The sequence below is a fragment of the Hyperolius riggenbachi genome, chromosome 1 (genome assembly GCF_040937935.1).
Source record: "Hyperolius riggenbachi isolate aHypRig1 chromosome 1, aHypRig1.pri, whole genome shotgun sequence".
In the NCBI taxonomy this organism is placed as follows: Eukaryota; Metazoa; Chordata; class Amphibia; order Anura; family Hyperoliidae; genus Hyperolius; species Hyperolius riggenbachi.
The window spans coordinates 316,730,869-316,754,964 of record NC_090646.1 but is presented as its reverse complement, the minus strand read 5'-3'; the positions used below and the strand labels follow the sequence as shown (position 1 = coordinate 316,754,964).

Below are 24,096 nucleotides of genomic sequence, written 5' to 3'. Positions count from 1 at the left end.
AATTTACACTGTTATACAAGCTAAGCATGTCCAAAGTCTGTCCTGCACTTTTCAAACGCTCATCAAGCCTTTCCTGGTTGCTGCTTTCCCTCCCCCTCCGCTCATCTGTAGTTCCATGGTGGCTATTGGGCTACAAAAAAGTGGTGGGCTGCATATTTTCAGACAGATGGTTTTTTGTTTTTTTTGTTCTGTGAACCTATAGCAATTGCTATCGGACTTTGGAACTTGGCTAGAGGTCATCCTGATCGAGGAGGAGCAACCGAGGGCAAGTCAGAACCGAGCCATTGACATGGGGAGTGAATGGTGAGGCAGGGTGCAGCCATCAGTGTGTCCCCACTGTGTAAGCAGCAATCTCTACTGTGCCAGCAGCAGCCACCACTTTGACACTAATGTGCCTCCACTATGCCATCAGCAGTAACTGCCTCTCACCAGCAGCCACTAATATGCCCGCAGCAGTAACAGCCAACTAGCAGCTGCCACTGTGCCAGCAACTGTGAGGGCTGGTGCACACCGAGCGGCTTTTTCAGCATTTCTGCAGCCGCTTGCGTCAATGTATCTCAATGGGGTGGGTCACACCAGAGCGGGAGGCGTTTTGCAGAAACGCATACTCCCGGGGTGAGGCATTTTTTGGATCTTATTTCTATACTTACTGTAGGTGTGCAAGATCAGTCTGTTTTATTTACTTTTGTAGTTCTGCTTCCTTCACAAAAAATTATACATTCTGATGTACTTTTTGTATAAGTTGACTTTATGTTGTAAGTACAGTACACTTATCCTTTAAATGGCAATTAGGTGTTATTTCACTGTACATCTGTTTAATATATGTACTTAACTTATACTCACTGCTGTGATTTAATTTTCTTTTTCTTGATTTTAAAGGGATAATCATGACATTGTTTCTAAAGAACAACTCGAACCTCCTAAGATGCCTCCTAATGAAGCTTACATAGCTGCAGGTGCAGCTGCAGTGGCAAGACTGGAGACTGGGCACAGAAAAGTGAAGACACAGGCAAAGGGTACTATCCAGCTGCAAGGGAAGTATAATAACCTTACTTGTTGTTGGTACTTAAAATGGGGGGGGGGAGGTGTAAAAATGTTAAAGGAGAACTGTAACCACTTCCATACTGATGAAGTTGAAATCTGTGTCCTGCTTGTGGCTGTGCAGATTTTACAGAATCTAGATTTCATACCAGCCGCCGCATGCAATTTCACTCTTCAATTTCAGTTTCGCCCTCTCTTGCAATTCTTTGCTGTTTTGTCCCACTTGCTTAGCTGTCGTAATAAAATTGGCTTCTGACCCTGTGAGCCAATCACAGTGATCACAGCTCGATTTCTGCCAAAAAAGGCCTCTGGTCCTTAAATGGAACCCGAGGTGAGAGGGATATGGAGGCTGCCATATTTATTTCCTTGTTAACAATACCAGTTGCCTGGCAGCCCAGTTGATCTTTTGGCATAAGTAGTGTCTGAGTCAAAACCCTGTAACAAGCATATGGCTAATCAAGTAAAACTTAAAGAGAATCTGTACTCTAAAATTCTTACAATAAAAAGCATACCATTCTATTCATTATGTTCTCCTGGGCCCCTCTGTGCTGTTTCTGCCACTCTCTGCTGCAATCCTGGCTTGTAATTGCCAGTTTTAGGCAGTGTTTACAAACAAAAGACATGGCTGCTAACAGCATGTGATAGGCTGAGAGTAGCTCAGTGTGTGAGTCATACAGAGCTTGGAGGGGGCCTGGAGAGGGTGTGTATAGCTTCTATCCTATCACAAGCAGACCTGCACATTTCAGCCTGAGTGCCTGAGCCCGACAGAGCCGACAGAGGAAAGAAGATTACATTCTATAACAGAGGTAACACAGTCACTGTGCAACTAGGAAAGGCTGCAGTAAGCCAGGGCACATTAGAACAGGTATAGGAACTTATAGGATAGAAGAAATAAGGCTGAATATTTTGTTACAGAGTCTCTTTAAATCAGATGAGTCAGAGTACCTGATCTGCTGCATGCTTGTTCAAGGTCTATGGCTAAAAGTATTAGACACAGGATCAGGGGGACTGCCAGGCAACTGGTATTGTTTAAAAGGAAATAAATATGGCAGCCTCCATATCCCTCTCACCGCGGGTTCCTTTTTTTATATGCCCGTACACGTCTGACTTAAGTCGTCTGAGGCTGCTGATAACGACCACCTCAGACAATAATCAGGTGTGTGTATGACAGCTGCCGACCCCCAATCTGCGAGCGATCTGCCGGGAGTATCTACTCTACCCCAGCGACACTGATACCATTGTTCGTTCCGTTCCCCTGCACTCCACGTGATGTCACGTACGCACCACTTGTTATTCCTCTCGACACCCCGGCATAGCAACACAGTGCATCGTCGTCAGTAGTGCAGTGAGGTTGTAAAACAGGAATCAAGAGATAAGTCCCCCAAAAACAAGCTGCTATCGCAAGAGAAACCTCTTGCTGTTTTACTACAGCATTGCACTACTTGACTTAATTGTCTCTCCAGCTATATAGTATGTGGATTGTTTGCACCTACCGTATTTTTCGGAATAGAAGACACACTTTTTTTTTTTTATCCCCAAAAAGTAGGGAGAAAAAGTCTGTGTCTTATATTCCGATTGTGTGGCCAAGTGTCCCCCACAGGCAGGTACAGGACATCATGGAAGCCCTCACCTATCCAGATGCAGGGTCCTGCATCCTGCTTCTAGCGTGATATGGGTGAGGCTGATTGGGCTCCAGCTTTCTTCCTAGCTCGCTCTGTTCAGTAGGCGCCCACGTGGCTCCTGCAGCAGCGTCCCCACCGATGTCACTCCTCTGGTCTCACCCTGTTGCCTCACCCGCTTGCTCTGATGAGAGGGCAGCCATGTGGCTCCTGCTGGCTTCACCGCTACAGATGAGAGGCCCAGAGTTATGTCCCACAGCGCAGCTTCCATCTCTGTGCCCGGACTGCAAGTACTGGTATGTTGCAGTAGACCGTGTAGGATGAGGGAAAGTGCAGCTTTAGTGTAGGTTGTGGGGAAAGTGCAGCTTAGTGTAGGTTGTGGGGGCAGCAGGGGTTAGTGAGTTGTAGATAGTGGGGCAGCAGGAGTTAGTTTAGCTGGGCAGTATATTTTAGATAAAGATAGCTGGGGGGATAGGGACCATAAAAAGCTCCTACACCAAAGATGCACCAATCTTATTATTATTATCTCATATATATTTTTTCCCAGTGGTTTGTGTCCTCTAAAACTAGGTGTGTCTTATAGTCCGGAGTGACTTATATTCCGAAAAATACGGTAATTGTGCTTTAGCACCTTTTCAAAGATACATTGTATATTTTGCACTTGGCACTTCATATCAATTATAGTTATCACCATGTGTGTTTCTTAGCTTCAAGGTTGTATAGTATTTACTTATGATTATCAATTAATTGTGGTCAATTATTATTTTATGCTCCATATTTTATAAAGCATTGTTACACTATTGTACCACATACATTGTCCAATAAAGGCTACACTTTCCTGAGTCTCGTTTCGACCAGGACCGTCCATATTTTTACTTGGATAGTGTGGCACATTTTGCTTAAATTACCAGTGGATTAGTATTGTAGGAGGTTCCCATGGCAATGCCTTGTTTTTAGATGATATGATGTACCTTGCTAAATTCAATAAAGATTACTCAGTTGTATTTTGGTTATTGCAGTATTTGTTTCAGAGACCAATCTGACCTTATTTATTATATATGAGGAGTCTTTCTTTTTTTTCTTTTTCTTTTTTTTTATTTGAATGTAGGTCGTTGACCCACTTCCCCCATTGGTGTCCCCTTTAATAATGGACTAGTGGGGAGCCTATGCTGTACTATTTTTACCTTGAAAAATAGTGCAGTAGGGATGTCATTTTCTTTCTTTTTATCAAGCTGAGGAATGGATAGAAGGCGATTTCTTCAGGCACCAAAACCATAGACTGCTATTATCCATCTCGCTGACCTCTAGTCTACTGTATTTAAAAAGAAAAAGACATATTCTCCTACCAAAAGGTAACAGAAAGTCCTATAATACTGCACACTAAACAATGTATAAAAATGTAATCAAACAATAAGTATAACTGCTTCCGGACCACGCTAGTTGAAATCTACATCCTGCTGGTGGCTGTGCCCCTCTGACAGGACATAAATTTTAACATCGCAGGCATGTGCTCCCGCCAGTCATGCTGCTCAGCCCCCACCGCAACTCTCTCATCGTGTCATCACTATGACGGCAGAGTTCTGTGAGCCAGCCAGGAGCCAATATCATTAGCTCCTGACCCCATGATCACTGTGAGCCAATCCCATTGGCTTGCATTATGTCTCTAATTACGCCTCTAGTTTTAAAATAACTAGTCAATTGGGCCCATTAGATAATGGTCGCTAAACAATGGTGCAGTCACCCACACCTACAAGTGAACCACGCACGCACAACCACCAGCCACCTGCACCGTACCCCCGTGTGCACACGGCGCGGCCCTTTGCAGTGTAGTGGTACACACACACGCATGGGTGCAGAAACCAGGGATTTTATTAAATGGGATATAGGGAGCTAGTGAAATGTGGCCTAATATGATTCAAATGGATCAAATTTCCTAACCATGTTGAAATGTATTTGCTTGTAATGATAAATGAGCAGGTTCCGTATAGATAACGCCATAAAATGTGTAGATCTATTAGGGCAAGGTAGATCACACCGAGTTCTTCAGCAGTTTCAAATCAGTAAAAGGTGGGACTGGGAATTTAGTAGGTTTATCGCTCCTCTCTAAAAATAATAGGTGTGTAGATGCACAGCGAGCAGAACTACTTCATTAGTTTTGCATTTTATACTATTAAAGAGAACCTGAGCCCCCCCCCCCCCCCCCCCCCCCCCAAGAAAAAAAGATACTAGCTAGAGGGAAGCCTCTTGATAGTCCGGATGTTTTCCATGTCACACCTTTGCCATGCACATACTCTCTGAACATATTGGGCTCTATTCAGAAAACTTCTCTTACATGTCTTATCACCTAATTAATAAAATATAACTTTTTAGCACATTTACAAGCGAAATAGTCACACAAAGTAAGTTGTTCCTGATTAACTTCATTTGAATATGACTTGTCTTACCTTAATTAAATTATGTTTCCCAGGGTTGTCTCCAGGACAGCAACCAAGATAAGAGATGATCCCCTCCACTCATTGCTGGTCAGGAAAAGGTTAAAAAGGCAGCACTCAGCGGAGTATATGTAAAGGCCCAGCAGCTTACCAAACCTCAGTTTGTTTCCTGTCCACGGACAGAGAAGGTGTGGAGCTGCTTGGGCTGATGCCAGATGGCAGAGTTCATGGCTGTGCACCTCCCTCCTGTATGTGTCTGGCCAGGTGGATCGGCACGGGGTGATGGCTGCCTGACACTACAGGTGGGTTGCTGAGACTGCGTCTTTTTGAAAAGTGCAAACGTGTGCAAAGGAAGCGGCAGCCCTGCTATTGGTCCTTCCTAGTCAGGTGACATCAGGGTGCTCATCTAGCACTGACTGGATGTGGAGTCAGCTTTCTTTCTCTGGCGGCTGCAAGAAGAGTTTAACCCCTTCAGTGCTGGATTAAGCGATCAGCGCTGCCAGGAGGTAAAGGGGAACTATTTCCTTTTTGTTTCATGTGCCTGGGAAATCAGATTTTGGGACACGAGAGGTATTTAACCCTGCCTGTCGATCTACTGTGTTTGGTAAGCATGGATTCGACAGAGACCGTGCAGGAGGCGGCTACAGTGGTATGTTTTCCTGCTGGAGATATACTTATTATATTTGAGCAAGGTTTAATTGGCTCGGGTTATGTATTGGATATCCTCCAGAATGTCAACTGGGAAGAGGGGTATAGATGAGCATCACTAGACGTCAGCTCTTTATACACCTGTATCCCGGATTCAAAGGGTCTAGATCAGGCATGGGCAAACTCTGCCCTCCAGATGTTATGGAACTACAAGTCCCACAATGCATTTGCCTTTGAGTCATGACTGTGGCTGTCAGAATCCTGCAATGCATTGTGGGACTTGTAGTTCCTTAACAGCTGGAGGGCCAAGTTTGCCTATGCCTGGTCTAGATGATGTAAACTATTTTCTCACAACTGAAGAGTCTTTTCATCACAACCAAACTCCATTCATTCTGGATTTGCTTGAGTTTTCTCTTGCCCACAATTATTTTACATTTGCTGGTAATTTTTATTTACAGACTTGCGGGACTGCTATGGGGACGGGGTTTGCTCCAAGTTTCGCTAATTTGTACATGACTTTCTGGTAGGACCATCACATTTGGGCCAACTCACCTTTTGGAGCAAACCTCACCCTATATTTGACGTAAATAGATGACATTCTCATTAGATGGGATGGCCCAGAGGCCTATTTGACCAGTTCACGGATTACTGCAACAATATCAAGTTTGGTTTACAGTTTACTTAAGTAAAGGATGAAAACACCATAGTGTTTCTGGATCTGGAATTGGGTCATAATGAACAAGGGCACATCACATCAAAGACACACTTCAAACCCACAGCCGGAAATTCCTTTTTACATAAAGACAATTGTCACCACCCAAGGTGGATAAATAAAATCCAGAGGAGCCAATTTTGCCACCTCAGAAGAACTTGTACCTCTAACGAGGATTATCAAAGACGAGGCTCGTCTAACTCAAACATTTCTCGATAAAGGCCATGACAAAAGAACTGTAGAGAATGCTAGATCTGAATTTATGTCCTTAATTCTCAGTTACCCACAAAACCCCACACTATGTTCAGAAAAGCGCAGTCTCTCAAAAACAAAGTAGCAAAAAGCAATATAGGTCTCGACAAGAATAGCTCTTGCCCAATTCCCTTTGGTCTAACAGGCAACTTCCGGTGCGGAAAATCCAGATGGAAATGATGCCCTTTCATCCAACATCGACATAAACACATATAGATACATCAAAACCATGTTCAGATCAAACAATTTATAAACTGCGGTTTTTCTTATGTAATATATGTACTGTTTTGTGACTGTCCAAAATACTATATAGGCAGAACCACACGTCCGTTACGTGAACGATTTGGAGAACATAGACGTGGTATTGTGGATGGATTACAAAATACTAGTCTCCCCCGCGACTTCTTCAAGAAACACGAACAATCCACTGAACATCTAAAAGTCATGGGCCTGGAAGTAATCACAACAGATTTACCATCAGGCCTCAGGTATAGAAAACTCTGTGAACAGGAGGCTTTTTGGATCTTTAAAGAGAACCAGAGATGAAGCACCCTCATGTATTTTATTACATTTATCAGTGGGAACATGACAGTAAACACCTACCCTGCTTTTAGTTTCATTGTTATCTGCTTAATTAGTCTATTAGCAACTGTGATAAGAATCCATCGACTATTCAGTCGAGGTTTGACCTGGAATCATTATAGCTGAGTCACTCTTCTGTGGAGTCCTTTCAAGCCCAAGCCTTCCCCCTCCTGGCTTAGATCTTCTGCTTTGCATACTGAGAGCTGTGATGACTGGGAGGGGCTGCTGCTCCTGAGAGAGAAGCTCTGTGGCTGTAATATGATCCCTGTGTGCTCTGTGTGCACTAGATTCTCATAGGAATGAAACTGCAGTTATTATCAGTGACACTTCCTACAGGCAGATCATACCAATATGAAAGCACATAGATGAAAGGCTGCATTTAGCCTAGATAGCAGCCTAGTCTCATATAGCCTAGACAGCACATCCAGAACAACTCATATAACCCGGAAGGAGAAGGGATATGAGGCGGCGGCCATATTTGATTTTTCCTGGGGCAATAATGGATAAAAAACACTAAAAAAGGCACACCAGAGCGGCAAAATTATCAGGTAGAGCATTTATTCTTTACAAGCTATCGACTGATATGTTTATTTTGTGTGAAACGTTCATCTCTGGTTCCCTTTAAGCTGAACACATTAACACCGGCAGGGTTAAAAAAAGTAATCGAAACAGCTACTTTTCTGTAATAGCCCGACCGAGCTTCTCATATATGCCCACAGCTTCTCACACATGCTCACCGCGTGTATACCTTTGTGTCACCACTTTATGTTGCAGCTACATTGCCAGCATACTTTTGATCCCCCGATCTGTTCACCCTCATAGTGCCTTTTATTAATCTTGCCCACCGGGCTATGTCATTCTTATGGACATACCCATCTCCACCCCCCACCGGGTTTAACCCCGCCCCCCTCCCCCCAGGTGACCCTGGAAGTTAACCAAATTGACCCAGGGTATTTAAATAGGACCAGTGTGCATGCAGGAGGTTAACTGATGAAGGCATGGATACGCCGAAATGCGTTTTAACGCTACCTGCACATGATTATACCAAGGGAGGGAGAGGTCCGGCTGACTTCCCCCCCCCCTCCTCCATTTTGGGGGAGGCACCTACCTATCGATCTATCGAACCTATATTGCGGGTACCTATCTATCTAACCTATCTTGGGGCAGCTACCGATCTAACCTGTACTGGAGGCTCATACCTATATAGCCTATACTGGGGGCACCTACCTATCCAACTTATACTGGGGGAACCTACCTATCTAACCTATACTGGGGAACACCTAACTATCTAATCTATTTTGCGGGCGCCTACTTTTCTAACCTATACTGGGTGCACCTACCTATCTAGCCTATACTGGGTACACCTACTTATGTAACCTATACTGGGGGCACCTACCTTTCTAAACTATACTGTGGGTGCCTACCTAGCTAACCTATACTGGTGGCAACTATAATGGCTACCTATATTGGAGGCACCTACCCAACTAACCTATACTGGGGGTACCTACCTATCTACCCTATGCTGGGCGCAACTATTCTAGCTACCTATATTGGAGGCACCCACCTAGCTAACCTGTACTGGGGGCACCTACCTATCTAACCTATACCGGGGGCACCTGCCTATCTAACCTATAGTGGGGGGCAACTACACTTGCTACCTTCTGAAGACGCCGTGAGAACGGCGAAACATGTCAAGGCGCCGCCTGCCTGCATGAGACGCCATCTCCTCCCGGTGACCCCCCTCTGCACTCACCACTCCACCATTCACCCCATGTGATCGGGGGACCAGCAGCACTGCCAGTTGGGCATCTGAGCTCACCAGGACTTGTTGGCAATTTGCACCTACCTAGCCGCACGCGGACCCGTCCAGCCATTGGACACTTTTGGCTCATACAGCGGAGTACAGCAGAGACCAGCGTGACGCACAGCTGGCTCCACAGCTTCTGGGTTGTATCCCTTCATATTCCTCCATATGGTGCACCACGGAAGGGTGAGATTCTGATGTGATTATCCCATTGTGATGCAACAAGTTTGTCTTCCATTCGCACACATATATGTGATAAGTGTGTTTGGCTGCTGCTCTCATCTTTGCTGGCTTGCTGCTTGGGCTGTCTGTCCTGCATTGTGCTATTTCCATTTATGCTGCTGGAACTTTGGACTCAGTTTCATTTTTTATTTTTTTGGCCTGTCATCTGCTGCCCTCCCTTTTTTTTGGACATATATGTGCACATTCACCTACTCTGTTTTTTGAGCTCATGTATGCCTGGGCAGTGCCTGCCAGTGTTGAGAGTTTGGGGTTATGAGAGGAGGTGGCCATCTCATGTGATTTTAAAAGTTTCTATTTTGGTTATATTAATAAAATATATATTTTTTTTGTAGACTGGCAGCAAGTATATCATTATTTACATTTGTTTTTTGCCTTTCATCACTGTTAGCATCTGTCAAACAAATTCTTCTCCAAATTAATGCGTACACTTGCTACCTATACTGGAAGCACCTACCTGGCTAACCTATACTGGGGTTAATTATACTGGGGCACAAATGCCTGGCTACCTATATTGGGGAACTATAGCCGGCTACCTATACTGGGTGCAACTAGACCTGGCTAACCTATACTGTGGGCACCTATACCTGGCTCCATGGGGGGGGGGGTGCAATTTTTACATCCTCGCTCTGGGTGCATTTTGGCCTAGAAACTGCCCTGGGAAATATGCCAAAAAAGAGCACTTAAGGGACTTCTTGTCCTTCTGGTTCATCTGCTACTCCTGTCATGTTTAAAGATCTGATGGGTTGGAGGAAGTCTGGGATGTCTTCCACCTTACACTCCTTTTAGGCCTTGTTCACATCATAAATCGCAATCGCTGATGCCACTGTTTTGCGATTTTGTCAGCTATTTTTTTTCTCCCCCTCCTGGCGCTTACCTGCCCAATAGATTTTTTTTTTACAGCACTTTTTTAAGCGCTTTTGCAGAGTGATTTGTTTTTTCACTTCCTGACATCAGTCAGGAAGTGAACTCTTTGACCCAGAAAAGAATAAATACAATGTATTTATTTATTCTTAAAAGCGTATGAAAAGCATTCATAGGTAATCAACCGCCGTCGCTTAAAAAATCCCAAAAGTGTCCTTAGTGTGAATAAGCACTTAAAGATTCTGCTGTTACATCTTCTACATCCACTGTGTTGACCCCTTCAGTAGTTTCTACAACTGGCTCTCCTCCTAGATCAGTACCTCCTTCCCCAGGGGGACTTGTCTCTCCAATTGAGCCTGCCATGCAGGGAGGGCCCAGGCCTCCAAAAGGAGAGGTTGGGGGGGGGGGGGGTTAACTCTGAGGCAGACTTGCTTAGGGAGAGATTTCTTCCCTTGAAGAAATGTCTGGGTCAAAAGAGGAGACTGAGCAACTTGTGGGGAGTGACAAATCTCAAAAGTTTGCTTTCTCCATGGATCATATGGAGGATCTCTTAAAAGCCAAGTTTGGCTAACGAGCATAAGAATGTAATACCTGTACATAGCACTTTGAAAGAAATGATTAGTAAAGAGTGGGAATACCTGGAGATAATACAGACATTATCCCTATAAAGTTGAGGATCAAAAGACTTGGGGGCCCTGTGTTAGGTCTTCAGTCCCTGTTGACCTTCCCACAAAGGAAGAGGTGTTACCCAGTAGTGGGATCTAAGTGACCATGGGTCTTCACCCACACCCCCTTGAGGGGAGTGCAGGAACTACACCCTCTTGAGGGGGATGTAGAGCTTCACTGCCTAGAGCCCACCAGGTCACTACTGGGATTACCTCAGCGAGTGGTCAGGAGAACAGTGACGCTAATTGTGTAACAGACATTGTCAGACGGTAGCCAAAGGTCCAGGGCAGGCGGCGTTCTACGGAGGTCGGGGTCATAAGCCAGAGGTCGGGGCAGGCGGCAAACAGCAGAAGTCCAGAAACAGAGCCAAGGGTCAGGGCAGGCGGAGATCAGCGGGAGTCGGGGTCACAGGTAAAGGTCACAACGGGAAATCAATCAGAAGAGTAGCAGCAGGAACAACGGTTCACCGGACACGGGTCGCCAAGCTGTCAGAACGAGCAGCACTGCAGTCAAGGGCAGTGCTGCTTTTATACTGGACATTGGCGCCGAAATTAACGCTCTGCGTGTGCGCATGCTGCACACCGCCAAACGCCGAGCAGGAAGGGAACAAAGACGACCCAGCGAGCCCCAGCGCACTTAAGAACACGCACAAGAGCGTTGCGGCAGGACGCCAAGGGGAGTGTGACACCCTGTACCTAAGCTAGACCCCTCCTTATCTAAGGTATCTAGAAAAGCTGCTCTTCAATTCGAAGACTTTGGAGTCCTAAAGAATCCTTTAGACAAGAAAGTGGATAACCTTCTTAGAAGTACATGGAAGGCAGCTACTTTGCTTTTGAAGCCTACAGTGGCAGCTACTGTTTTTTCAAGGTCACTAGTCTGGTTACGGCAATTAGCGATGCGTATTGCAGGGGGTACTTCCAGAGTTATTCTAAAATCTTTTCCTAACCTACTTCATGGAATCAATTATTTATGTGATGCAGCTGATGAGTCCATTAGATTGGTGGCAAGAACTTCTGCTCTCGCAAATTCCACAAGAAGAGGTATATGGGTGAGAACCTGGGATGGGGATGTTTTCTCTAAAGTAAAGTTATGTAGTGTTACCTGTGAAGGTACCTTACTATTTGGCACTTAGTTAGAAGAGACGTTATCTGCTGATAACAAAAATAATTTTCCCGAAAATAAGCGGGTATTTAAACGGTCGTTCCTCAAAGGGTTACGACTAGTTTTAGATCAGGGAAAAGACAGTGGAAGTCCCAAAAGGATGGAAAGAGAAAATCTTCCTTTCTCCTTACACCTCAAACCAGCCTAAGAAACAATGGGAGGAAATCCCGCAACAACAATGATTTCCTGGGATACAAGACCAAGTTGCAGACGTACCATACTGCTCTCGCTGATAGTAAACCGATATATACTTCACTCACTTGATCACTACCCAAGCCTCCAACCCACGTCGTCTTTTTGCCACCTTCAATGCCCTACTTAACCCCACACCTCCCCCCCCCCCCCCCAACCTCCACCCTCTCAGCCACTGACCTATCTAACTACTTTATCAACAAAATTACAACCATCCGGAGGGATATTTCTCTCCTCCACTCTATCGCCCCCGCCTCCCCACCACATCCGATTCCTGCCTCTTTCTCCTCCCTTACCTCCTTCAATCCTGTCACGGTGGAGGAAGTCAACCAGCTACTGGCAACTTCACCTGCCACTTCCTGCCCCCTAGATCCGGTCCCATCTGATTCTCTGCGCCCACATTTTTCTGATCTGGCCCCTGTCCTCACCCATCTGTTCAACCTCTCCTTCTCCACCGGCATCTTCCTTTCCGTATTCAAACAGGCCACTGTGCTTCCCCTGCTAAAGAAATCTTCACTTGACCCTGCTCTGCCATCCAACTACCGCCCAATCTCTCTCCTCCCTTTTGCCTCAAAAATTCTTGAACGCTTGGCCCACCAACGCCTGACCAACTTCCTTAACTCCAACTCCCTTCTCGATCCCCTGCAATCTGGTTTTCGCACAGCCCATTCTACAGAAACCGCCCTCACCAAAGTGGTAAACGACCTTGCCAAAGCCGAAGGGTAAATACTCCATCCTGCTCCTCCTGGACCTCTCCTCGGCATTTGACACTGTCGACCACTCCCTCCTCCTCCACTCCCTGCAGCTAATGGGCATTCAGGACCTAGCCTTAGCCTGGATCTCCTCCTACCTCTCCAACCGCTCCTTTACAACATTTTTCAATGGCTCCTCATCCACTCCTGCACCCCTTTCAGTTGGTGTTCCTCAAGGTTCCGTCCTAGGACCCCTACTGTTCTCACTGTATACTGCCTCAATTGGCAAAATCATCTCCTCCATGGGTTTCAATCACCACCTGTATGCCGACGACACCCAGATATATATTCACACCCCAGACCTCTCCTCCTCTACCATGGACAAAGTCTCGGCCTGCCTCACATCCATTTCCTCCTGGATGGCTGCCAGGTACCTGAAGCTTAATTTGGACAAGACTGAGCTTCTAATATTCCCACCCCGCACAGCTGCACCCCTCCCAGATCTGCACGTCACTATTGAAAATACTACCATCCGGCCTACCTCCCAAGCCCGCTGTCTAGGCGTTACTCTGGACTCTGAACTTTCCTTTACCGCCCACATCCAAGGTATTGCCAGATCCTGCAACTTCCAACTCCGCAACATCTCCAAGATCCGCTCCTACCTGTCCCCTGACACCACTCAACTCCTTATCCACGCCCTTGTCATCTCCCGCCTAGACTACTGCAATTCTCATTTATCTGGCCTCCCCTCTAACCGTACTGACCCACTTAAATTGGTAATGAATGCGGCAGCCAGACTGATACATTCTTCTCACCGCAGCGCCTCTACAACTCCGCTCTGTAAAGCACTACACTGGCTCCCCATCAGCTTTAGGATCAATTTCAAAATCCTGTGCTTTGCCTACAAATCAGTGCACTAGACCTGCCCAACCTACATCTCTGATCTGGTCCACAGGCACATACCAGCCCGCCCCCTCCGATCCTCCAATGACCTGCGCCTAGTCGCACCACGCATAACTCAGTCACACGCACGATTGCAGGACTTCACCAGGGCTGCCCCTACTCTCTGGAACTCTCTCCCACCAGCCGTCAGACTCGCCCCCACCTTTAATACCTTCAAACAAGCTCTCAAGACTCACCTCTTCACGCTCGCATACCCCCCTACACCAGCACCATAATATGTTCTGTCAGACCCCCTCTCAAAAGACGCACCTGTTGTCTCCACCCCACCCTTTAGATTGTAAGCTTCCGGCAGGGCCCTCCTCCCTAACGTATCCAGCTTGATTATGCAATCTTACTCACAACCACTCCTCTTGTAGACTCGAACAGTCTCTATTTTGACCTATGACACTGTATTGTTATCAAATCATTTGCATGATCTTGTTTTGTTGTGAGTTTCCGTATGTTCTACCTGTATGTTAACCCATTTATCTATTGTGCAGCACTGCGTAATATGTTGGCGCTTTATAAATACAATTAATAATAATAATAATAATAATAATAATGACGCCAGGATTCCTGTGGGTTGAAGACTGGTACATTTCATCAAAAATGGGCAAACTAGGTTAAAGTTTGCCGAGAGCCCCCCAGTAAGAGTTTGTGTGACTCCACCTCCTGTCTCACCAACAATGTCATCAGGCCTGGATGCAGTAATATCAGACCTGTTCTTGAAACAAGTGATAATACTTGTTGTGCCAGGAGAAAAGAGGAACAGCAAGGCAGTTTCAGGCTCATTCTCAATCTAAAAATTCTCAAGTAAAACAGGTACAGAAAGTTCAAAATTGACAATATTCGTTCTCTTCTGAGTTTCCTGCAGTAGGGATCTTTCATGGTCTCACTGGATTTTCAAGATGCATACCTCCACTTGCTGGTCCACCCAGATTCACAGGCATTTCTGAAGTCAGGGGAGGTAAGACTGTGAGAATCCGCTCAGCTGCCTGCGCAGGAAGACAGCCTTTTGACCATTGTTTAGGTTTGCATGCTGCAGGACTCTGGAACAGAGACCTGTCTTTCCATTGCAAGTTCTGGTCTGTTCTCTTGCTGGGGAATTTGCATACATTCGTTATGCAAATCCCCCTACCTGCCTTCTTTGATGACTGGCACTATAAGAGCTTTATGTTTCCCAGGAGGCTTGGCTGGTCATTTCCCTTCCATGGTCTGTTCCTGATGGACACTGCTGGAGTGTCAGCCGTTGCTATCTAGTATAGTTAATTCCTGGGGGTTGCTTTAGGCTTCCCTTCTAGCCCAGTCAGGTTGTATTATCTGTTTGTTTGTTCTGTTGCCATTGTCCTGTCCCAACGGTGGTCGACAGGAAATGGTTCTGTTCTCTGTTCTTGGAGTATAGCTGGTGCAGCGGTTGCTACCAGCTAACTCTTCTGTTCTGTCTCCTGGGATCGCGCTAGCCACTTTTCGCTAGCGCTGGGGATCCTTCTGTTCTGTCTCCTGGGATCGCGCTAGCCACTTTTCGCTAGCGCTGGGGATCCTTCTGTTCTGTCTCCTGGGATCGCGCTAGCCACTTTTCGCTAGCGCTGGGGATCCTTCTGTTCTGTCTCCTGGGATCGCGCTAGCCACTTTTCGCTAGCGCTGGGGATCCTTCTGTCCTGTCTTCTGGGATCGCGCTAGCCACTTTTCGCTAGCGCTGGGGATCCTTCTGTTCTGCTACTCTGTACCTGAATCGCACTCGCTTCTCGCTAGTGCTGTGGATCCTATCTCTAACTTGTCCCTGTTTTCGTGTGTCTGTCTTGTCTGCTACGCTTGCTGGAGGCTCGGTGAGGTAACCGTTAAGCAAGCGCTCGCGTCCTCTGTTTCATGTTTGTCTGTTAATGGTTAGGTAGGCGTGCTTGTCTCTATTGTGCTTATCACGTGGAGACCGCGCATAACCGCGTGCACTGTTGCGAATGAGTGCGGTGTTCGCGGTTAGCTAGCGTTTGTTATTTTCCGTATCTCCTCATTGTATTATTTGCTGTGCCCTTGCTACCCTCGTGCCCTGTTTTGCTCAGTCTTGTGTCTCTGTCGGCAATCGCCATTCTTGCGATTGCATTCCCACTTCATTTCCGCCGTTGTGTGTTCACCGTCGCTGGGTGGCGACTAGTTTGGTGGACACACATTGGTTCTGTACCTTTGCTCTGTTTCTTGTGGGCTATCCAGCCCTGCCTGATCGTACCTTGTCCTGGATCTGTACAATTCCCGTCTGGCATCTGTGGCTGTGCAGCGACTGTGTTCGCCTGCACTCCACAGCGCCATCTGCCGGAGGGAATTGCCCTCTGCGGGTGCATAGCACCTAGCCTGGGTGTCCTCAAATATATGCTTGTGGAGGAAATCCGCCGCGTCAGCGCACGTCTGGTGCGCTGACCGCGAATACGGTTCCACAATCGTTACAGAATGACCAGCCCAAACCAAAATTCCCAGGGCAGAGGGAACCTTTGATTTGATTCAGATGTCATTGCCTGAGACAAAAGCGTATGTGGATCCTATTATAGGTAGGATCGCACACTATATAAAAGCAGTAAAAAGATCGGTGCTCGTCCCTGATCCCCACCCATATGGGGATTATCTCGATACTGGGCTATTTGAACCGCCATTTGCCTCATGGGAAATTGGGGCCTTGGTGGAGGAATTTGATTTGGATTGGAAGGCCTTTTGCGATTTTTATATTGCAAAAAGCGCGGATGTCCTGAACGATTGTCTTTACTCTGTGTGCCTTTTGATTGATTCTGATGAATGTGACGAGTGTGTTGTGGATCTGGTGATGTATGTGTGGCAGATCATTTTGGATGAATTACACACACACACCAATCAATTGATCCCAATAAAGAGGTAAAGGATTCCCGTTCTGTTTCTGCTCCAGTTTCATCTGCAGATTGTGCTCACTATGATTGTTCATCCTTTAAGTGTGCATGGGAGCCCCCATTTGAGAAATGGGAGATCGAGCTCCTGGTCTATGAATTGGAATGTGATTGGAGATCGTTTTGCAATCATTACCTTTCTAAAAACGAAGCAGTTTTGTATGCATGCATTGAGTCTGCGTGCACTTTAATCAAGACTGGTGAATGTATCTCTGACTTTGTGACTTCGCTGTTTGACGTGTGGAGAATGATTTTGGATGAACTACATGCGCTTCAATCTGCTAAAAACACATTGTCAGCGGACGATTGTTCCAATCCTCTGGATTTAAAGAAAGTGAGTTTTGAATGCATTCCCTTTCCCAAAGCAACTGAGTGTTTGAAGTCTGAGTGCAAGTCGTTCAGAGCAATTGCTTGTGTGGAAGTTGAACCAGTGCGGTCTGATGTCGCCACCGCACGTATGGCTGCAAAAGGTCTGTGTGGTCCTGTGTCTAAGGAAGACAGATTTTTTTTTCCCTCAGGTTCTCTAAGATCGTCCGTTTGTGAGCCTGCCATGGGGAAAATTCCTAAGTTATGCAACTTTAAGAAAATTATTGATGTGTCTAATAAAGTTTCTCCTGTTGTTGTCGCCACTTCTTTTGCAAATTAATCTATGTCTTATTCTGTTCGCACCTGTGCAGGCCAGTTGCCTGATGACAGTTGCTCCAGTGTTTCTGTCCTAGATGCCTTGCAGTCTGCTCCGCAGATCGCGGATGTTTGCGATATGGAAGCGTCAGTTTCGCAACCTAAAGCGATCTTGGATCCGCAAATTTTGCGTTCTGACTCCTCGGATTCGACATTGTTAGCCGAATCTAAGAGTGAGACAGCGCTTCGGTTTTGCGAATCTGATGCTGAAGCTTCTTTGCCTTGTCCAGAGAAGCTTTCTCTGAACCTGCCCTGTACCATGAATGAAGGCATGATGTCCACTTGCACTGACATTTGCGAGTCTGATTCTGAAGAAAGTATTGACTCTCCACCCAGTACTCTGGATGAGTCAATATTACCTTGTTTAAAATCTCCTGCAGTGACCCTAGAGGCTCGTCTAGGTATTGCAACCATTGTTACCTGTTTCTCTGCTATTTTGGAATTGCAGTCTGGTTTGACTGCTATGGAGGAATCTGCCTGTAGTGAGGCAAAACTCAGAAAGTCAGAGCTAGTTTTACTAGATATTCCTGTGTATCCCTGTCCTGATGATAAAATTCAGTCTCAGTTTATGGTGGAACCTTCCCTGGGACATCTGCCCTGCACACAAAATAAAGTTCAAGTTTTGCCCTGTAACATGGATAGTTCAGAATCCTTCTTAGAAAACTTGGGAAATGGTGTTCCTGAGGTCTTGTCTGATGTCCTGGAGATCTGAGTTCCTCCCAAAGGGTGCAGAACTTGTAGGAGATGTGTTCTGCCCCCCAGGTCCTTCTGAGGTGTTGCCCACTTCAGTAGGCATTGCTGCCTTGCTGACTACTTTTGCAGCTCTTGTGGAGCTTCATTCATGTGTAGTCAATGATGATATTACAGTTACAGAAAATTCTGAATTTGAGTCTGAGTCTTCTTTTGAAAGACCAGTACCTGTGACCTTTACTCGTGATGATTTTCTGCCCGGTACTGGTTTTGGTCTTGTCGTGTCGGACTCTGAGGTTGGCAGTTCCCCGACATGTCCTGAGGTTTCTCCTGTACTAGTGTACCCCGATGTGCTCTGTGACCCAGAAAGCCCAAGTGTGCCTCGGTTACCAGCGTACTCAGATGCTTCCTCAGTGGAGACATGTTCCGATATAGCCTGCCTGCTTGCATGCCCAGAAGTGGTCCCTGAAAGTCCTGATCTTGATGGGTGTCCTGCTAATTTTGAGTCTGGAATGATCATAGGTTCCATAGGGGTTCTTGGTGGTTCTCCATGTGAGCCTGGTGAGCGTTCTGGCTTCTTGGGATCTCTGCGGAGCTTCAAGGCGTTCTGGGAGATTCCGGGAAAGGTTTTGCTTGGTGCCCTGAATACGATCAGCAATGGCTTTGGTGTTGTAAGGGACACTTCGAACAGGTATTGCGGCAGGTTTGGTATTCTTGGACGCTCCTTGGAAGGTGGTGGGTATTGTCTGGAGGGTGTCGATGGCTTCTTCTCTGGTGTCCACAGTCCTGATGGGTGTTACGCTGAGACTTGTAGTGCTGATGGGCATGTTTCGGTGGCTTCTGCTTCCGATGAGGTCGGTTTCGGATGGACTGACTATGGAATTGGGCCTTGTCGGGCTGCCCCGACCTTCATGAGTCTTCAGTTAGAGTTTTGTGATGATACCAGTTTTGAGGGATGTCTGGAATCCATCCCTAGAGGGGGGGGGGGGGGGTACTGTGAGAATCCGCTCAGCTGCCTGCGCAGGCAGGCAGCCTTTTGACCATTGTTTAGGTTTGCATGCTGCAGGACTCTGGAACAGAGACCTGTCTTCCCATTGCAAGTTCTGGTCTGTTCTCATACATTCGTTATGCATACATTCGTTACGCAAATCCCCTACCTGCCTTCTTTGATGACTGGCACTATAAGAGCTTTATGTTTCCCAGAAGGCTTGGCTGGTCATTTCCCTTCCATGGTCTGTTCCTGATGGACACTGCTGGAGTGTCAGCCGTTGCTATCTAGTATAGTTAATTCCTGGGGGTTGCTTTAGGCTCTCCTTCTAGCCCAGTCAGGTTGTATTATCTGTTTGTTCTGTTGCCATTGTCCTGTCCCAACGGTGGTCGACAGGAAATGGTTCTGATCTCTGTTCTTGGAGTATAGCTGGTGCAGCGGTTGCTACCAGCTAACTCTTCTGTTCTGTCTCCTGGGATTGCGCTAGCCACTTTTCGCTAGCGCTGGGGATCCTTCTGTTCTGTCTCCTGGGATCGCGCTAGCCACTTTTCGCTAGCGCTGGGGATCCTTCTGTTCTGTCTTCTGGGATCGCGCTAGCCACTTTTCGCTAGCGCTGGGATCCTTCTGTTCTGCTACTTTGTACCTGGATCGCACTCGCTTCTCGCTAGTGCTGTGGATCCTATCTCTCGCTTGTCCCTGTTTTCGTGTGTCTGTCTTGTCTGCTACGCTTGCTGGAGGCTCGGTGAGGTAACCGTTAAGCAAGCGCTCGCGTCCTCTGTTACATGTTTGTCTGTTAATGGTTAGGTAGGCGTGCTTGTCTCTATTGTGCTTATCACGTGGAGACCGCGCATAACCGCGTGCACTGTTGCGAATGATGCGCCTACATACTGCGCAGGAGGGTCTGAGACTATATACTGCTCATATGGACTGTGGTAGCATACTGTAACATACTGTATTGTGCACAAGATCTGTGACTATGTACAGTGCACACGGACTGTGACTACCTCTGTGCACATGGCCTGCGATCACGTACTGCGCATATAGGCATAAGAACTGTTGTTCATGTACTGCGCATATGGGCTGTGTTATGTACTGGGCACTCGGACCGTGATTATGTTCTGAGCATTTGGGCTGTGATGGGTTTCTGTGCACTAGGTCTGTGATCAGGTACTGGGCAGTATGGTCTGTACATCCTGGGCCCCTGCTATGCACCGGTACATCTAGAGCTCCACGCCCTCAAGCAATGCCCTGCTCCTCCACCCAGAAATGGGGTCTCGCCATCCCCTGCCTCCCACATCAGGACTTCCCCATGCCACTCGCCCCCATCATGTTCACAAGGACGCAGCTGCTTCAGTGGGAACCGCGAGGTCCCCCACCCCCTGAAACCAGACACCTCAACAACCTGGTCTGGAACCACATCCAGCAAATCCTGGTTCCTGCTTCAGGGCCTCGCACTGGTCGGCGGCGGAGGGGCTGTCGTGCGGGTGCCCTTGTGAGGCTTAAGAAAAAAGGACTGCGATCAGCCATCCCCTCAGCCCTCATGGCAAATGTCCGCTCCCTCCCCAACAAGCTGGATGAACTGCGTCTCCTCTGTGACAGGAGAGAGTTTGGCAAAACCACCCCGGTCCTCTGCTTCACAGAGACATGGCTTCATGCGAACATCCCAGAGAACGCCCTTCATCTGCCAGGCTTCAGCCTCATCCGGGCGGATCGCGATCCTGTCCTCTCAGGGAAAAATAGAGGTGGAGGCATCTGCTTCTACATCAGCTCCTCATGGTGCCCCACCTCATCAGTACTCGACAAGAAGTGCTCCCCAGACCTAGAACTTGTGCTCGTCAACTGCAGGCCACCATACTCACCACGTGAGTTCTCCTCCTACGTTCTAGTCGGTGTATACATCCCCCCTGATGCTGACGTCAAAACCGCTCTGACCGATCTCAGCGATATCCTCTCGCAGTGGGAAACATCCCTCCCTGACTCACTGTTTATCGTCATGGGTGACTTCAATAAGGCCAACCTCCGTAAAGAGATGCCACGCTATCACCAGCATGTGACCTGCCCCACTAGGGGCCCAAACACCCTGGACCACTGCTACACAGCACTAAAGGACGCATACAAAGCTGTCCCATGGGCAGCACTGGGCTCCTCCGACCACTGCCTCATTCATCTCATCCCCACCTACAGGAGGAGCCTGGAAACGGCAAAACCAGTACTGAAGTCCGCCAAAGTGTGGTCAAGCGAGGCCAAGCTCCAACTTCAAGCCTGCTTCGACTGCACTGCCTGGAAGTCCCTTGAAGCACATAACCTGGATGAGTGGGCAGAGAATGTTACCTCATACATCAGCTTCTGTGAGGACTCTTGCGTGCCGACCAAATCCTTCAATGTCTACCCGAACAACAAACCGTGGTTCTCCAACAAACTACGGCAACTGCGGAAGTGCAAGGAAGTGGCACACAAGTCAGGCAACCTCGAGGACTACAGGAGGGCGAGAAATGACCTTAATCGGGAACTGAGAGCTGCCAAAAGGGAGTTCGCTAAGAGGATGAAGGACAACCTACGCTCGAATGACTCACGGGCTGTATGGAAAGGGCTCAAGGCTGCCACCAACTATAAGTCTCCCCCCCAACATGCATCACCCAGCCCAGAATTAGCTGCAGAACTCAGCAAATTCTACTGCAGATTTGAGAGCCAGGCAGCTCCAGTACGACACCTGCCTCCACCCACCCCCTCCTCAGCCCCCGAGTACATCGGCACACCCTCTTTGGAGGTGAGCGAGGCCGATGTCCTGCGCCTCCTATCCACATTAAATGCCAGGAAAGCCTCGGGCCCCGATGGCGTGTCTCCAGCTTGTCTTAAAACCTGTGCACGGCAACTTTCCCCCATCCTCTCTGCTATCTTCTCCAGGTCTCTGGAAGATGGAAAGGTCCCAGCATGTTTCAAGAGGTCTACCATCATACCCATTCCTAAGAAACAGGGGGTCTCTGACCTTAACAACTTTAGACCCGTGGCCCTAACATCGGTTATCATGAAGACCCTGGAGAAGGTGGTCCTATCTATCCTTAAGCTCTCCACTTTGCCCCTGCTAGACCCCTTCCAATTCGCCTACAGGGCAAATAGGTCCACTGATGATGCCATAAATATCGGACTGGAGCACATCTACGACCACCTGGACAGACCAAACACATATGCCAGAATATTACTGCTGGATTTTAGCTCTGCCTTCAATACCATCTGCCCACACATTCTCCTGGAAGACCTTGCCATACTGGGGGTTCATCCCACCCTGCGCAACTGGATCATGGACTTCCTCTCCAATAGGACCCAGGTCGTTAAACTGGGAACCATCTACTCACAAGAAATGGTCACCAACACAGGGGCACCCCAGGGCTGCGTCCTGTCTCCTCTGCTGTTCTCCCTTTATACGAATAATTGCAGGTCAACGGCAGACTCGGTTAAGGTCATTAAGTTCGCTGATGACACCACCATTGTCGGCCTCATCACCAAGGACAACGTCCAGGAGTACTGTCAGCAGGTGGAGAGAATCTGTCACTGGTGCAAGGAGAACAGGCTAGTGCTTAATACTGTGAAAACTGTCGAACTGATCATTGACTTCAGGAAGTCTGCCCACACCCCACCTCCACTTTACATCGACGGCACTGAGGTGGCCAGAGTACCCTGCGCCCGCCTCCTGGGCACCACCATTTCCAGTGGGCTCAGCTGGCGACCCAACATCATGGCCATCCAGCGGAAAGCCCAGCAGAGGCTCTTTTTCCTCCGGCAATTAACCTCCTTAGCGGTAACCCCGTGTGTGACACGGGGTAAGCCGCCGGAGGGTGCCGCTCAGGCCCTGCTGGGCCGATTTACTTAATTTTTTTTTTGCTGGACGCAGCTAGCACTTTGCTAGCTGCGCCAGCACCCCGATCGGCGCTGCCGCGCGCCCGATCGCCGCTATCCGGTGCGGCGCGCGCCCCCCCCCCCCCCAGGCCCCTAGCGCTGCCTGGCCAATCAGTGCCAGGCAGCGCCGAGGGGTGGATCGGGTCTCCCAATGACGTCCCGACGTCGCTGACGTCGGTGACGTCATCCCGCCCCGTCGCCATGGCGACGGGGGAAGCCCTCCAGGAAATCCCGTTCTTTGAACGGGATTTCCTGATCGCCTATCGCCGGAGGCGATCGGCGGGGCTGGGGGGATGCCGCTGAGCAGCGGCTATCATGTAGCGAGCCCTCGGCTCGCTACATGATAAAAAATTTTTTTTTTTAAAAAAAACTGTTGCGCTTCCCCCTGGCGGTATTTTTCATACCGCCAAGGGGGTTAAAGAAGTTCGGCATGACCCAAGAGATCCTTACATGCTTCTACTCCGCCACCACAGAGTCGATCCTCTGCTCTTCCATCTTGGTCTGGTATGCTGGAGCCACCACTGATGACAGGAATAAACTACAGAGGGTCATCAGGTCGGCAGAAAAGATCATTGGTATGCCCCTACCGTCACTAGCCCTCCTATACAGCTCAAGAATGCGCACTAGGGCACTGAAGATTGCCAGCGACCCCTCTCACCCAGGTCATTGCTTCTTCAGCTCACTTCCACTAGGCCGGAGGCTACGGGCCATCCCAACCCGAACCACCAGACACAGAAACTCTTTTTTTCCCTCAGCCGTCAGCCTCCTGAACTCCCTTCACATACTGCCCCCCCAGTCAACCTGCTCTCCAGACTAACTGTTCGATCTCCCCATGCAGATTTTGGTGTACTTTTGTGCACTTTTTATGCATACTGTGATTTTTGATTTGTGTTGTATACTGTGTTTTTGTTCTGTTTCTCCTTTCTAGCTCTGTTAACTGCATACTTAAACCTATCCTTTGTAACTATGTTTTTTCGAGCTGCGTATGTACTGTGCCAAACCCAATTCCAGGCAGGACCCAGTCATGCTTGGCGAAATAAACGTTTCTGATTCTGATTCTGATGGGGCTACCCTGGGAGCTGAGGTCTGAGAT

At 47.9% G+C, this 24,096-nt stretch overlaps 1 protein-coding gene across 2 annotated transcripts in view; it reads left to right on the top strand.

Moving 5' to 3' along the window:
• Positions 1–884: 884 nt before the first annotated feature.
• UBXN6 (UBX domain protein 6) overlaps positions 885–24,096 on the top strand; it is a 510,086-nt gene continuing 486,874 nt past the window's right edge. For both annotated transcript variants that reach the window (XM_068233834.1, XM_068233835.1), the window contains exon 1: positions 885–1,035. In XM_068233834.1, coding sequence (XP_068089935.1) covers positions 926–1,035 — 110 coding nt within the window. In that variant the 5' untranslated portion in view covers positions 885–925. The remainder of the gene's footprint in view (positions 1,036–24,096) is intronic.